This window comes from Cynara cardunculus (genome assembly GCF_001531365.2).
Source record: "Cynara cardunculus var. scolymus isolate 2C chromosome LG 10, CcrdV1, whole genome shotgun sequence".
Taxonomy (NCBI): Eukaryota; Viridiplantae; Streptophyta; class Magnoliopsida; order Asterales; family Asteraceae; genus Cynara; species Cynara cardunculus.
The window spans coordinates 19,554,908-19,569,861 of record NC_037537.1 but is presented as its reverse complement, the minus strand read 5'-3'; the positions used below and the strand labels follow the sequence as shown (position 1 = coordinate 19,569,861).

The 14,954-nt window shown below is 33.3% G+C and overlaps 1 protein-coding gene across 1 annotated transcript in view; it reads left to right on the top strand.

Moving 5' to 3' along the window:
* Window positions 1-10,872, top strand: part of LOC112520089 (F-box/FBD/LRR-repeat protein At1g13570-like) — an 18,833-nt gene extending 7,961 nt beyond the window's left edge. The window contains exons 2-4 of the mRNA XM_025128390.1: window positions 9,448-10,244; window positions 10,318-10,488; window positions 10,579-10,872. Of these exons, the coding sequence (XP_024984158.1) occupies window positions 9,448-10,244; window positions 10,318-10,488; window positions 10,579-10,872 (1,262 nt within the window). The remainder of the gene's footprint in view (window positions 1-9,447; window positions 10,245-10,317; window positions 10,489-10,578) is intronic.
* Window positions 10,873-14,954: the final 4,082 nt, after the last annotated feature.

Genomic DNA, 14,954 nt, shown 5'->3' with positions numbered 1-14,954 from the left:
AAAATAATACGTGTTATATTTTCTTACAAATAAAATATTTAATTTTAAAAAAATACCATATTTACTTAAAAATATGTTAATTTCGAATATTTAATTTAATAATAATAAGTTTCTCTTGAAATGATTTTTGAGAGAGAGAGATATGAAAACATAGTGGGATATGAATAGCTCTAGAGGGAAAGTGAGAAAATTCTTAAAAGAAATTTGAAAAGGGCTTTTCTATTTATGTCATATAATCAGATGTTCATGATGACAATATCATCTACGTCATCTTATTTAAGTCACGTAAGCAGAAAAACGTGGAGGTTAACCATGGTTTAAACGAACGAGCTAAACGAACATAAACGAACGGGTTAAACGAACATAAATAAATATTATTTGAATTCAAAGTAAATAAATAAAAGATTATATATTAAATTTAATATATAAACGAACGTAAACGAACGGTAAATGAACGAACGTTCACGAACATAAATGAATGAACGAGGCTCTTGTTCATGTTCGTTCGTTTAACTAAACGAACAAAAAAAATTGTTCATGTTCGTTCATTTTTTAAATAAACGAACTTCCCGCCGAACGGTTCACGAACGGTTCGCTGAACGTTCGGTTCGTTTACAGCCCTACTCAGGGGTAAATTGGTTATTTCTGTTATACAGATAAAAAATAAACAACAATATAAATTTATGCAGACAGACAAATTTATCTATACAAAACTTAATAGAAAATTTGGTAAACAACCCCTTAGTTTATTTTATAGAAAATTTTAGAAACATATTGAAATAAAAACTTTGCCAAAAACTCCAAAATTATGTTGCTTATCAATTTATTTTCGAGATTTTCTTTGAATTATGTTGCTTATCACATCTTTCTTCATTCCAATTGTATTCGTGAACTCTTACTCAGGTACTACGCTTATTGCTTGGTTCGTTATCGACTGAAAACAGGATCAAGAAACCGATTTTGACGAGAATTATTGCATATGCATTCGAAATATAAATCATAACATGTGGATCATGCATGCAAAATTAGGGCTTGCATCTACTTATGATACTCAATCCCTTTCATTGTGAAATGATAATATGCGAGTCACATTTTCTAGCTAAATGCTCACCACCATAACCATTACATCATAAATATATACAATTTTTCTATTAACCTGGATATCCAACCTGTTATGCGAACCGATTAATCTCAGGGGGACCACCTGCTTTGCAGATAGTCCGGAGTCACCATATTTGAACCTCCGTGACCACAAGAGAATTTTTATTCCTCATTCGATTTGAACCTGGAACCTCCAAGTACTTTTGACCTTTGGAGCCAAGCTCAAACCAATCAGGCACCACCATTGTGGTTTACATCATAAATATTGCCAACAGAGGAACCTCCAAGTACTTTTGACCTTTGGAGCCAAGCTCAAACCAATCAGGCACCACCATTGTGGTTTACATCATAAATATTGCCAACAGACAATTTTCATCTCAGAGCTGTGATCCAATTTCCAAAACGCTCGTGGCAACAGTTGCATGGCTCTACAACATGTTAAGCCCATGGCATGCCAATCGCCTAATACGCAGTTAATTTCTGTAACGTGATATTCGATTTTTTGTATTTAATTTAAATTGTTTAATATCATGAATTAATAGTAGAAAACATTAGGTAATATATATATATATATATATATATATAGAGAGAGAGAGAGAGAGAGAGAGAGAGAGAGATTGCCGACATAAGTCACCCCTTGAAAAAAGTCGTTACCTCGATTAATGCTTGGCCCGCCACCATGCCACGACTCACGTCATTTAGAATCTTTCTCATGATTAATGTCAAGTTCCATCTTTTGGTTTGCCTTTCCTTTTCTTTCAAATAACTTGGTCTTGAAAATTCTAAATCTAATGGCGGAGAATCATAAAAGGAGGTTTATAACTTGTATCGAAGAGGATAGAATGAGTAACCCGCCAGACCATTTAATCGGCTCAATCTTAGAGCGTCTCCCCGTTCACAATGCTGTAAGAACGAGCATTTTATCTAGAAACTGGAGGTACAGATGGACTACAACGACCGCGCTGGTCCTTGATAAATAAGCAATTCTCCAAAATATTTGCAGATAATGAAGCTTTTGGTCGTAATGGGTTTATAAGGATCATAAATTGTCAACTTAGCGATTTGGATCAACTTCATGGATGCTAAATTATAAATGCATTTTTATGTCTTTTTAGAAGACTCAGATCATGCATTATGATGTGGAACCAGATTCAGATCATCTGGAATCCCTTGACTGTTTGGATCATACATTGAATAAGCTGCAAACTATTGAAACAACAAATTTAGAAGGATCAAGACTGCAACTGCTTCTCATAAAGCTTTTACTTGTTCATCCCCCTTCTCTCGATAAGTTGATCATTCGTTCAAGTGGAACGTTGCGATGCTTCTAAAAGGCGTAATGTACATACTACTAAAAAATCTGGTTTTTCCGACGTCGGAAAAACAACTTTCCGACGGATTTTGCCGTTGGAAAAACCACTGCCGCTAAAATTATATTATGTCGGTATTTTAAAAGAAAAAAATGTTTTATTTTTATTTTTTTCCTACCAAAAATATATATATAAAAAGGTTAAAAATTTCCGACGGAATTTTTATTTTTTTATTAAAAATTATATTCCGTTAGAAATCCGTCGGTAATTTTAAAAGAAAAAAATGTTTTATTTTTATTTTTTTCCTACCAAATATATAAATATATATATATAAAGGTTAAAAATTTACGATGGAATTTAATTTTTAATATAAAAAATTAATTTCCTTCGGAAATTTTATTGATTAATGGTAATTAATTTATTTAAATAAATTAGACAAATTTTGCGACGGGTTTGTGACGGTTTTGAATAAGTAAAAAATCCTTCACAAATCCGTTGAAAAACCGTTTTAAATAAAAAAAAATTCAAAAATTCAGTGGGGGATTTGTGGCGGACGTGGATAAAAGTTAACTTTTTTGAATTTTTTGGGATCCATCGGAAATCCGTCGAGAATTTTTCCGACGGAAATTCCACCAGAAAAATCCGTCGGTAATACCCTTTTTTTAGTATTGTGTTGCTGAGGATGTTATGTGGTTCCCTCAATCCTCACCAAAAGCAGAAACGATCTACTTGAATCCCGAGCAATAATCTTGTAAGAATCTTCAACTACGTTGCAATTTTTCAACTCTATACTTTTATCTTTAGTAGAATATTCTAATTATATTCCGTTTTTTTCATCTCTCTTATATGTTTGCTTTAGAGCCATGACTGTCTTGTGTTTTGACAAAGTCATCCCTCTATTTTGCCACCTGAACGAACTACACACCAGACGACGATAGACAAAAGTTTATATCAGCATCCACAAAGCCCCAATCTGAACTCTTAATTTGAAAAGATCAAATTTCTTTGTTTTTTTTTGTTCAAAAATTGTTCATTCTTCTCAATTCTATGATGAAAGTTTTGTAACTGCAAACTCATAGCAAGTACTACAAATCAGAAATTGTTATAAATATTGGTTTTTAGTTTTTTCTTTTGTTTTATTTCTTAGCGGTTGGTGTTGTCGAAGCAGATTATTTCGATATCAAGTTATTTCTTTTGATTGTGAACCAGGTTTTGTAACTAACTAGTGTGGGAACCGTCTGTTGCGCAGTAGCATGAGTATTTTAGTTAATGATTCGAAGATTGTCTATATAAATATATGTTAGTTGTTAATAGAATCTTCAATATGTTAGTGTGGGAACCGTCTGTTGCGCGGTAGCATGAGTATTTTAGTTAATGATTCGAAGATTTGTTAATGTAAGAACCATATGAACACATCTATATATATGTACGAACCATTATGTCAAATACAAACAAAAATTGACATATATATGAATTTGGACTGCATACATTATGAACACAATATGAACATAATAAGAATAGCTACTACACGAGAGAAAATAAATAAAAAAACAGGTATGAACACAATATGAACAACTTATGAACAATAATTATTTCATTATGAACACATTCAAGAGCGAGTGAATGTTGAGATATGTAGCTAGTGTACATATGAACACATATGAACACTTGTAAACAATAATTCCTTCATTATGAACACATTCAGTAACGAGCCAATATTGAGATATGTAACTAGTGTACATATGAACATAATATGAACAACTTGTGAACAATAGTTCCTTCATTATGAACACATTCAAGAGCAAGCAAATGTTGAGATATGTAACTATTGTACATATGAACACAATATGAACATTTGTGAACAATAGTTCCTTCATTATGAACAATGAGTTTATTCATAATAGTTTTTACGATACTGAAAACTTTACTACGGGGTCTCCTTTACCAATCACAAATTAAAAATACACAGCTCCTAATTATGTCAATTCCTTGTTACCAAATATACTCAGCTCCTGATTATGCCACCCTTATTACCAAATATACTCAACTTCATGATTATACCACCTTTATTATAACAGTTGATGATAACATATCAAATCTCAATATTATGCTAAACATAACATATAATCAATTTCATAACAACCAAGTATGAAACCGTACGGTCCCATATAAAATATTTCAAATAAATCTTTGAAATATAACTCACCTTGTAATCACACGTAGATGATTGTCGGTAATCAGCTTTTTCCCAAATCAATAAGATATAAAATCAAAATTAACTATTTTTAAGCAAAACTGATAAGACGATCAAATAGTTTATATAAGAGTGAATTACATTTTTTGTCCCTCATCTATACCTGCTTTCTAGTTTCCATCCCACGAATTCGTAAAAGTACACTCTTGGCCCAAATTTCGTGTTTCAGAGCCCATATAAGTCCTTCCCATTTACTTTGTTAGTCTGGGCTCTGTTAAATGCATCATGTGCCTGTCACGTAAGTGACAATTTCATCATTTTATCCTTTTCTGTATTTTTTTTAACAAGTGCTTTGAATTAAAAAAACTAAAAGACCACCCAACCCATCCCCATCGCGCTGCATCTTCATCGTCGACCTAAGATTAAAAAAAAAACACCAATTTAGATAGATTTTTCTCATCTTTTTTGAATTAAAAATACATCACCACCAACTAAAAATGCATACACGTCCCTTTTTCTTCTTCTTCTTCTTCTTCGATCCATATCACATGCGTTACGACCMCTTATCAATGGCAAAGTTTCTTACGCAAACCCCTTTCCCCCGACACTGTCTCTCCGAGGAAGCCTGACACCGTATGTCAACAAAACAAATCCTTCCATAGATCTGTGCAGAACAAAGGAAGATGAATCCCTGTATAACTAAAAATCCATTCACATCTTGTCTTCTTCCTCTACCCTCCCTATCACAGTAATAGGTGTTGCCCCATCCACCTAGCAAGATTTCTCATTCGAACCCCCTTCCCCAACACCGTCTGTATGATACATATGCGGGTTTCAATGGATCCAAACAAAGGTTTTTCTTGTTTTTATATAAATTTAGGTTATGATCCACTTTTTATTTTAGGTTTTTTTTTGTTTTTTATTTTAGATTTAGTTTTTGAATTAGTGTTCAATGTTCCTAAACTATCAATTGTGTTTGGACTTGTAATTTATATTTTTAATCACAATTTTGTGATTGAGATTTATAATTTTGAAGATCTGGTTTAGGTATTTGTGTTTGTATTTGGGTGGTTGTTTCTTGATACGAATCTGATTTTTAAAATTGTTTTTAAATGTTCTTAAGTTTAGATTTGTACGAGTCTTCTTGAGATTTGAGTTATATGAATGGTTATGATTGTGTTTCATATTTTAGATTGTTCTTTTTAGAGTAATGGGTGGCAATGGTGGTAGTTTTTTTTTTTTTTTTTGTAAGGGTGTCCGGGCCAACGCCCGACTAATCCCCGGCAATTTTGAAGGCTAAACATGACCCCATTTAAATGTCGCCAACACTCCCCTCCCAGGGCTCGAACTTGGGTTCATGACTATGTCATGCCCAAGCCTTTACTACTAGGCTGGAAATGGTGGTAGTTGGCGGTGGTGTTCTTAGTTAAAGAGGAAAGATGTTGGAAGAAGAAGGGGTAAAAAGACCAACATATCTCTCACGTGAGGGGCACGTGACAGGGTTAATGGAGCTCAAACGAACGGGTTAATGGGAGGGACTTATTTAGAATCTGAAACACAAAACTTGGACCATCAATGTATTTTACAAAGTTCGAGGGACGAAAACCAGAAAACAGGTAAAGACAAGGACCATAAATGTAATTCACTCTTTTTATCATGGATAAAAGACTATATAAAATTCTTTTGAATTATCTATTCTTCCAATCTTATGTATTTACCAATTAGGGTTGGATTCCGATCAAAAGTGCAAGTTATGATGAGAAGGGATCTTCATCCTCAGATCAATCCTGATTGAAGATCAACATAAATGAGATGTTGCGAGATGCATCGGATCAATTCATGGGATGATGATGAAATAAAAAATGATCAAGAGTCCAGATTCATTTTTAATTTGTTTTATCATAAATTTTAAATATTTGATGTATAATTAAAACCGTAGATAAAAAAAAATTCCATGTATGTTTTCGACAGGGAGGGAATATTTCTTTTGGAATATTTTATATGCTTCACGAATCTCGATAACGAATATCGCAAGAACGCGTTTGGTAAGAGGATCTGATGAGATACGACAGGCTGGACTGAGATGAATTAGTCATCTGTTTAATGTTTAGTATTAATAGAAAAAGTTGTGTATATATTTGGTAATTTGAACAATATAAGACAGATAAAAGATTTATCTTTCAAATGATGTTTTTTCAAATCATATAATAGTTATGAAAACATAAACTAACTAGTGGTTTATTTGTTAGCAGCTTAATGAGCTTAATGAGAGTCACAACTTATTCGATCAACTATACATTACTGTTTGGTAGTGACTTAATAATATACAAAGTGACTAATTCATAAAACTTATAGGAGGAGCTTTATGCAGAAAGTCAAAAAAAAAAAATTTGTCCTTCCCAATTAAAAAACTGTTCATTCCATCTATGAAAAAACTCTACCAAATAAAAATCTTCTCAATATCAGAGGTTAATCAACAAAAACAACTTTATCCATCCATACAAGACTTAATGGAAAATCAACCAAACAACTTTTAAACATTTAAATAAGTTTAATATCGTATTTATTATAATTCATGTGTAATATTATGTTATATGTGATATATCATATATTTTTTAATACAATTTATTATGCATAATATTTTTAAATATATATATTATATTTAGTATATATGTATATATATGTAATATATAAATTTTTTTTGATTAATCTGGATATCCAACCAGCTATACGAGCCGATTAATCACCTGCTTTGCAGATAGCCCAGAGTCACCCATTTGAACCTCTGTGGGCACAAGGGGATTTTTATTCCTTCTTGGATTTGAACCTGAGACCTCCTGATACTTTTAACTTTTGGAGTCAAGTTCAAACCAATCATGCACCACCCTTGTGGTTTAATATATAATTTTTTTAATACATGATACATAGGTTTAATCATTTGAGAACTCCAAAATTTGTGAGATTTGTGAAAAAACTTCTAACTTTAAGTATAATATTTTTGTAATATATTACACATGGTTTTTTCTCACCTAAATATAATATTTATTTATTGATTAACATATATTTGTTTCATAATGTATTTGATTCACAATATAAAACCTTTTTACGTGCATTTTTCGTTTCACAAACACACTAAAAAGGTTCATGTTGTAAACCAAGTACATGTGAAACAAATAAATTGTGAAACATATATACGTTTACCACTATTATTATTATTATTTTTTTATTAACTTGGATATCCAACCCGCTATACGAGACGACTAATCCCAGGACGACCACCTGCTTTGCAGATAGCCTGGAGTCATCACATTTGAACCTCCGTGGCCACAAGGGATTTTTATTCCTCCTCGGATATGAACCTGGGACCTCCGGGTACTTTTGAACTTTGGAATCAAGCTCAAACCAATTAGACACCACCCTTGTTGTTACCACTATTAAATTATATCCATAGATGAAAAGAAATCATATGAAACAGCATCCGATAGTCAAAGATCTCACGATTTAGATAGTTCATAAAAAGGTCCCGTATATTATATATTATAAATATATATCGTATAATATAAATTATAATATATATATAAAATTGTAATATATAATATTATATTGGGATGGTGAGCATTATAAATTGAATCCTTCTCTTTTCCATGTAAATCAGAGATATGATCTCTTACTTGGTTGTTTACAACCTCTCTCTCAACTCTTCTTCTTCTAATTCCCAATCCTTCAATGTCTGAAGGCAGCTACTTACAATTGCTCAACATGGGTAAGTTTCTACTTCATGAAACTTTGATCATCTGAAATCCAAATGAGAAATCTTGATATCTTTCCATATTGCTCTACCGATTTTAAGTCGTAGATTTTGTCCGAATCGTGTTTGTTAATTATCACATCTTTCTTCATTCCATTTGCATTCGTAAACTCCGTTTTGGGTATTTCTATCGATTGGAAAACAAAATCAAGAAACCGATTTTGACAAGAATTATGACAAATCACCTTTCAAACATTAGCTCCCCGCGCCTTACGTCATTTCAGCGGAGGACCCAGAATATTTGTTGCGTGCACCTTTAGGTAGATTTTTTGAAGGGTGTCTCAGGCTATGCCTCAACTATTTCTGGTAAATCTTGACCGCAAGAAATGATGAGCCCTGATAATCTCAGTGGCTACGACACTGGAATTGAACGATGTGCAGATCGGATATTCCACCACACTCCCTAGGGCCTCAACCACTACGCCACAACCTTTGTGGTTCCTTTAAGGTGGATTAGAGACCCTCAAAGTCGCGATCTGATCTTTTTGGAAAAGCAATGCGATTTGAACTTGGGAAAAGTCAGTTGCGTCGATTTGGGTGATAAATACACTTTTTAAATAGGATAGATCCTTTGAACAAGACCATGACTAGATCTTATGCGAAAGTCGACTGTTTCAAGAGATTCTTACTTCTTTCGATTTTTAGGTTGATTTTGAGGGGCTATTCGGTTTTTTTGTTGATGTCCCTTATATTTTCTAATATCCCGTAGCACCCCTCAAAGTTTTCACGTACGTGCACCTTTCATACCCCAATAAAATTCTAAATGCAAAAATCGGTTGACGGGGTGCACACGAGACCCCCCTAGGCCATCCTTCGTGGGTTCGCCCATGCCTCATTTCATCCGTAACGAACATCCTCGTTAATCCCTCTATCCATATGTAACATCGGTCTCATGTAACGAAAGTTATCATTCCCAACTTCTTGTTTATCATTTTTCTTATTGCCTTACGTTTTTTTTTTAACTAAATTGGGCCTGATCTTATTGAATCTAATGACAGACAATCATAAAAGAAGGTTTCTAACTTGTGTTGAAGGGGATAGAATCAGTAACCTGCCAGAGCATTTGATTGGCTCAATCCTAGAGCGTCTCGCTGTTCAAGATGCCGTAAGGACAAGCGTTCTATCGAAAAGGTGGAGGTACAAATGGACTACAATGACTTCGTTGGTCCTTGACGAGGAATTCGCCAAAAAGATTGTAAAATATGGAGCTTTCGGTCTTAATGGGTTCATAAGGATCGTAAACCAAGTCTTGATCCTTCACCCTCGCCCTATATCGAAATTAACTCTCTATATACCAAATATGTTTCTTGATAGCTTCCAAGAAGTGGATCAATGGATGTTATTCCTATCAAGAAACGGTGTCAGGGAACTCGTCCTGATTAATGCGAATTGGCTTTATCTACTTCCATCTCATGTGTTTTCTTGCTCGGAATTGAGAAACTTGAAACTCGCGAACTGTATCTTCAAGTCGCCACTCGGGTTTGTAGGATTTCCATATCTTGAAGATGTTTTTCTCAGGAATGTTGTTTTCGGGACTAACTTCAGTGGAGCTATGGTCAATCTACCACGACTTCGGAAGCTAACCTTGCACTCATGCACACATGTCTACAATCTTGACATCAATGCTCCGAACCTGCAGTGTCTGTCTCTCGTCACCTGCCCTGATGCCATGTTGTGCCGGTTAGCGAATAATCCAAGCCTAACCGTGGTTGGTATAACTCTACGGAGACCCTTAGAAAATTTTCTACGAGTCGAATACATGAATCTGGCCAGGTTGTTAAGTATCTTGCGCAATGTTCAACAGTTTTTCATCGATGGTCATTTCATCAAGGTAACACTTTTAATGCTTAGTTCTCACCTTTTTTGGGTTATAATGGTATCTCAATCTCACTTTAGCCTTGTAGTTTTTGAGTGCAGACAGAATGCTGAATCTGCTTCCTCATGCAGACAATAGCTTAAATCGTTTGTGGTTTATAAATTTTCAACTTAATGATATGGAACAACTTCTTAGTGCTCTTAGTTTGCTTCAGACCTCACCGAATCTAGTAAGACTATGTATCGTGAATGTGCCGATGGTAAGTATAGAGCGTAAAGCGGTTCTCTTTTGGTTCATATGGTACAAGAGTTTGATGCTAAATTGTAGATGTAATTCTTCATCTTTTCAGGAGCCTCAGATCATTCAATATGATGAACAACAGGCTTTAAATCATTTGGGATCTCGTAACTGCTTGCGTCGAACGTTGAATCAGTTGCAAATTGTGGACATAAGAGGTTTAGAAGGATCGAAAACTGAACTGCTTTTTATAAAGCTGTTACTTGCTCATTCCCCTTCTATCAATAAGATGACTATTCAGCCAAGTGCAGCTTGTGATGCTTCTAAAAGGCTTAACATCGCTAAGGACGTTATGCGGTTCCCTCGAGCCTCACCAAGAGCAGAAATCGTCTACTTGGATCCCTAATCATAAACATGTAAGATGCACAGGTCTAGTTTTCTCTCTTTTGTTTCTGAACTCTTGTTATCATTACTTAATGACTTCAACCATTGTACTTGGTCTTTTGTTGCAAATAAAACCGTCGTTCTTGTGAAAATACAAACGAACGCTACAGTTTTGCAAGAACGGGCGATTTTTGTCACAAGTGCCATGTACAACTACTAAGGATATTGTTGCATTTACATCGGTGAATTTTGTCCAAGTTCACCCGTTCTTGAAAACTAGCATCGTTTTGGCATTTTTACAAGAACTATGGTTAGTTTGCAACAAAATTTTCTGAGTTATAATCATTCAAAAAGCCAATTCTTCATTCCTTGATTAGTGTGACATAACCTCAAAAAGTTTTCGAGGGATTTGGATCTGGAAAGATTTTGAAACCTTTGTTGGGCTTGATTTAGATTAAATTGAATATTTACGAAAGCAAATTATAGATAATTACTGGAAGGGTACTTGCGTAATGCAGCGAGATACATCCCGATGTTAATGTTCTATTTTATTCTTTGTCTATGTCGATGTTATAATATGATTTTATGTATTTTTTAGAAAACAATAATGATTTTATTTTTGTATAAAATATAAATTTGAAGATATCATAAAATTTTGAAAAAAAAAATATCAACGTTAATATTAAATCAACTAATTAAAAGTCCTTATTTTTTATATAATTTTTTTAATTTACCTTTTTATTGTAATTTAATTTAAGTTTAATAATGAAATAATTTATTTTTGGTTTAACAATATAACATTTTATAAAGATAATAATTAAGTATTTTGTTAGAACTCAATATTATCGTAATTATATTTTAGAATTTTTATATTTAAAATGATATGTTTATTATGTATTTGATTATGTTTATCTGCAGTTAGTTACACGAATATATGAACCTTTAATAAGTTGTACTTACGCATAATCTACTTGTAATCTTGAGTGTTAAGTAATATGCATTAGTAAACAATATTTTATGTATAAAAAGTGTTTTTTAAGAGTTTTTGTCAAATGCTTTATAATATAGTATAGATATAAAAAATTAAATCACCTCTAATTAACCGATTACAAAGCAAGTCTTTTTAATATATTTTAAAACATTATTACAAACAAATACTATGAAATTCCACGAAAAATTGCCCTGAGATTTCTATCTCGGGATTTCAATTTAGGACTTTCCTTTCAATTAAACGCAGGATTAGAATGGAACTTAATTCCAAATCACGCCCTTTGGAACCCGTGAAGTAAGTAGTTTATTTCCTTTGGATCTACTTTTTTTTATTATCTTATACATAATTCAATAAATCATCTTATATGTATGTATGGGAATGCTTATTTTAAGGTTGTTATTTTTGCAGGATATATGTTTGTGATTCTACTACATCTAAGAGGAGGAATTAAGAGCTTAGAGAACAAAGGTCCAATGTCGATCACCCAAATATATTAGTCTACAATATATAGCTTAATTAAGGTTTGATAAACAAAGTGTTTAATTCTCTCATATGTTTTAGCAACGGCTGTTAATCGACTCTACTGCACCACCGTTCTGATAACATTTGCTTTTACTTCTACAATTATGTTTAAGACTTCACATTCGGTTTGCTTTATCTTTATGTTGTGCGGTTGAATGAAATTTTGAATTAATTTGTATTCGACATGATACACTTCTTGAAAACTATCATCATACATGGTTCTTATGGTTTGCCTTCACTACAACCCTAAAATCGGGTTTATAGGACACTCCAAAAAAATAAAGTGTCATATCTAATGGTGTTGTATTGAGTAAATAGGACCCATTTTTATGTATTTATATCTTTCCGTGCCATATAAGAGGATGAAAATGTTGAAATGTTAGACGGATGAAATGAATAGCATCTCATATATTATAGAGGCAGGTTCTATTAGGAACCTAATATTGATTAGGAACCTGAAAACCGCCCACCATGCAACACATAGCATATTATTCATCAGAAATAATATGGATGTATAACATATTATTCATGATGAATAACACGTCCATATTCATGGATGTGTTATTTGTGACACATATCCATATTCATCATGAATGTGTGATTCACGATGAATGTTCATTCTGAATATGTTATTCACGATGAATGTTCATCCTAAAGAGGGGCACATGGCACGTTGTGGACGGTTTGAGTTCCTATCACAAGCATTGCAACCCCCATCCACCTAGCAAGGTTTCCCAGGAGAACCCCCTTCCCTCTCGCTCCGTCCAGGTGATAGAACTGTGGGTTTCAACGGATCCAAGCATAGATTTTTCTTGTTTTTATATAGATTTAGGTTATATTTCACTTTTGATCTTAGGGGTTTTCTTGTTTGTTTTATTTAGATTTAGTTTCTGAATTAGTGTTTCAATGTTACTAAATTATCAATTTTGTGTTTGGTTTAGTAATTGAGAATTTTAATCAAATTTTATGATTGAGACTTGTAGTTTTAGAGATTTGATTTAGCGATTTGTGTTTGTATCTGGGTTATTGTTTCTTAATACAAATCTGATTTTTAAAGTTGTTCTTAAATATTCTTAAGTTTAGATTTGTATCAGTGCTCTTGAGATTTGAGTTGTATGAATAGTTTTGGTTGTGTTTTATATTTTTGGATTGTTGTTTTGAGAGTGGTGAGCGGAATGGTGGTAGTTGGCGATGGTGTGTTTACTTAAAAGAGTAAAGATGTTGGAGGAAGAAGGGGTAACAGTAAGGGTTCTCAAAATACCGACCAACCTGGCCAACCCAATCTGAAGAAACCCAAAAAATCTCAACCCAAACTAACCAAACACATAGTTGACACAAAATTAGGCCAACCCGAACTATTGGGCTGGAATTAGGTTAGGGTTATTTAAACCCAACCCAAACCGATAAATCCGATACCCTTCTATACTATGCATTTATATGATTCTTAAGTATTTGATTAATATATGTGCATTAGACATTAGACCAATCCATAATTAGCTATATTTAAAATTATATTACAATTTGAACGGTAATTTTACTTTCTTATTTATATGAACCTTCAACTTTTTTTAAGTTTTTAGTCTTTTTTTCTATGTTGTCATTTTGATTTACTTCGTTTAAACACAAATACTTAGCTAGATTGTAAAATAATGTACCAAAATTTTCAACCCAATCCAATCGTACGTTTTGGATTGGGCTGGGTTGTAGTTTTGCTTGGGCTGGGTTGAGTTGAGATTTTTCAAACCGTAAACATTGGGTTGAGTTGTTTAAATGTCTTCAACCTGGCTAAACCCAACCCATGTGCAACCCTAGGTAAAAGGACCAAAATACCTCTCACATGAGGGGCATGTGACAGGGTTAGTGGAGCCCAGACTTATGGAAGGGGCTTAATTGGGCTCTGAAAAACAAAATTTGGACCACGAATGTATTTTACGAATTTGAAGGATGGAAACCGAAAAACAGGTAAAGACAAGAGACCAAATATGTAATTCTCTCTTTTTATTATGGATAATGAATTGTCTAAAAATCTTTTGAATCATCTATTCTTCCAATCTTATGTATTTACCAATTAGGATTGGGCTCCGATAAAAATGAAAGTCACGGTGAAGGGATTTTCACCCTTGAATCAATCCTGATGAGGATTAACACTAATGAGAGGCTCCAAGATGCACTTGATCAATTCCCATATAAAGTGCAATTCATATGGGGTGGTGGTGAGATAAAAGTGATTTAACGCCCAGATCTTTTCTTACGCTTCTTAGTTTAACTTTTATTCTCGTATGATCTTTCTTCTGGTCAATTAACAGTCAGTCATTATGATATCTAATGAGATCATTTATCATTTTTAATTTTTTTAGCATAACTTTTAAATATTTGATTTTAATTAAAACTGTAGCTTTTTTTTTCCAAGCATGTTTTTGGCAGGGAGGGAATATTTCTTTTGGGAATATTTTATATGTTTCACGAGTGGCGACAACGAATATCACAAGGACGCTTTTGGTAAGAGGATCTGATAAGATACGACAGACTGGACTGAGATGGATTAGTCGTTTGTTTAATGCTTAGTATTATTAGGAAAAGTTGTGTATATA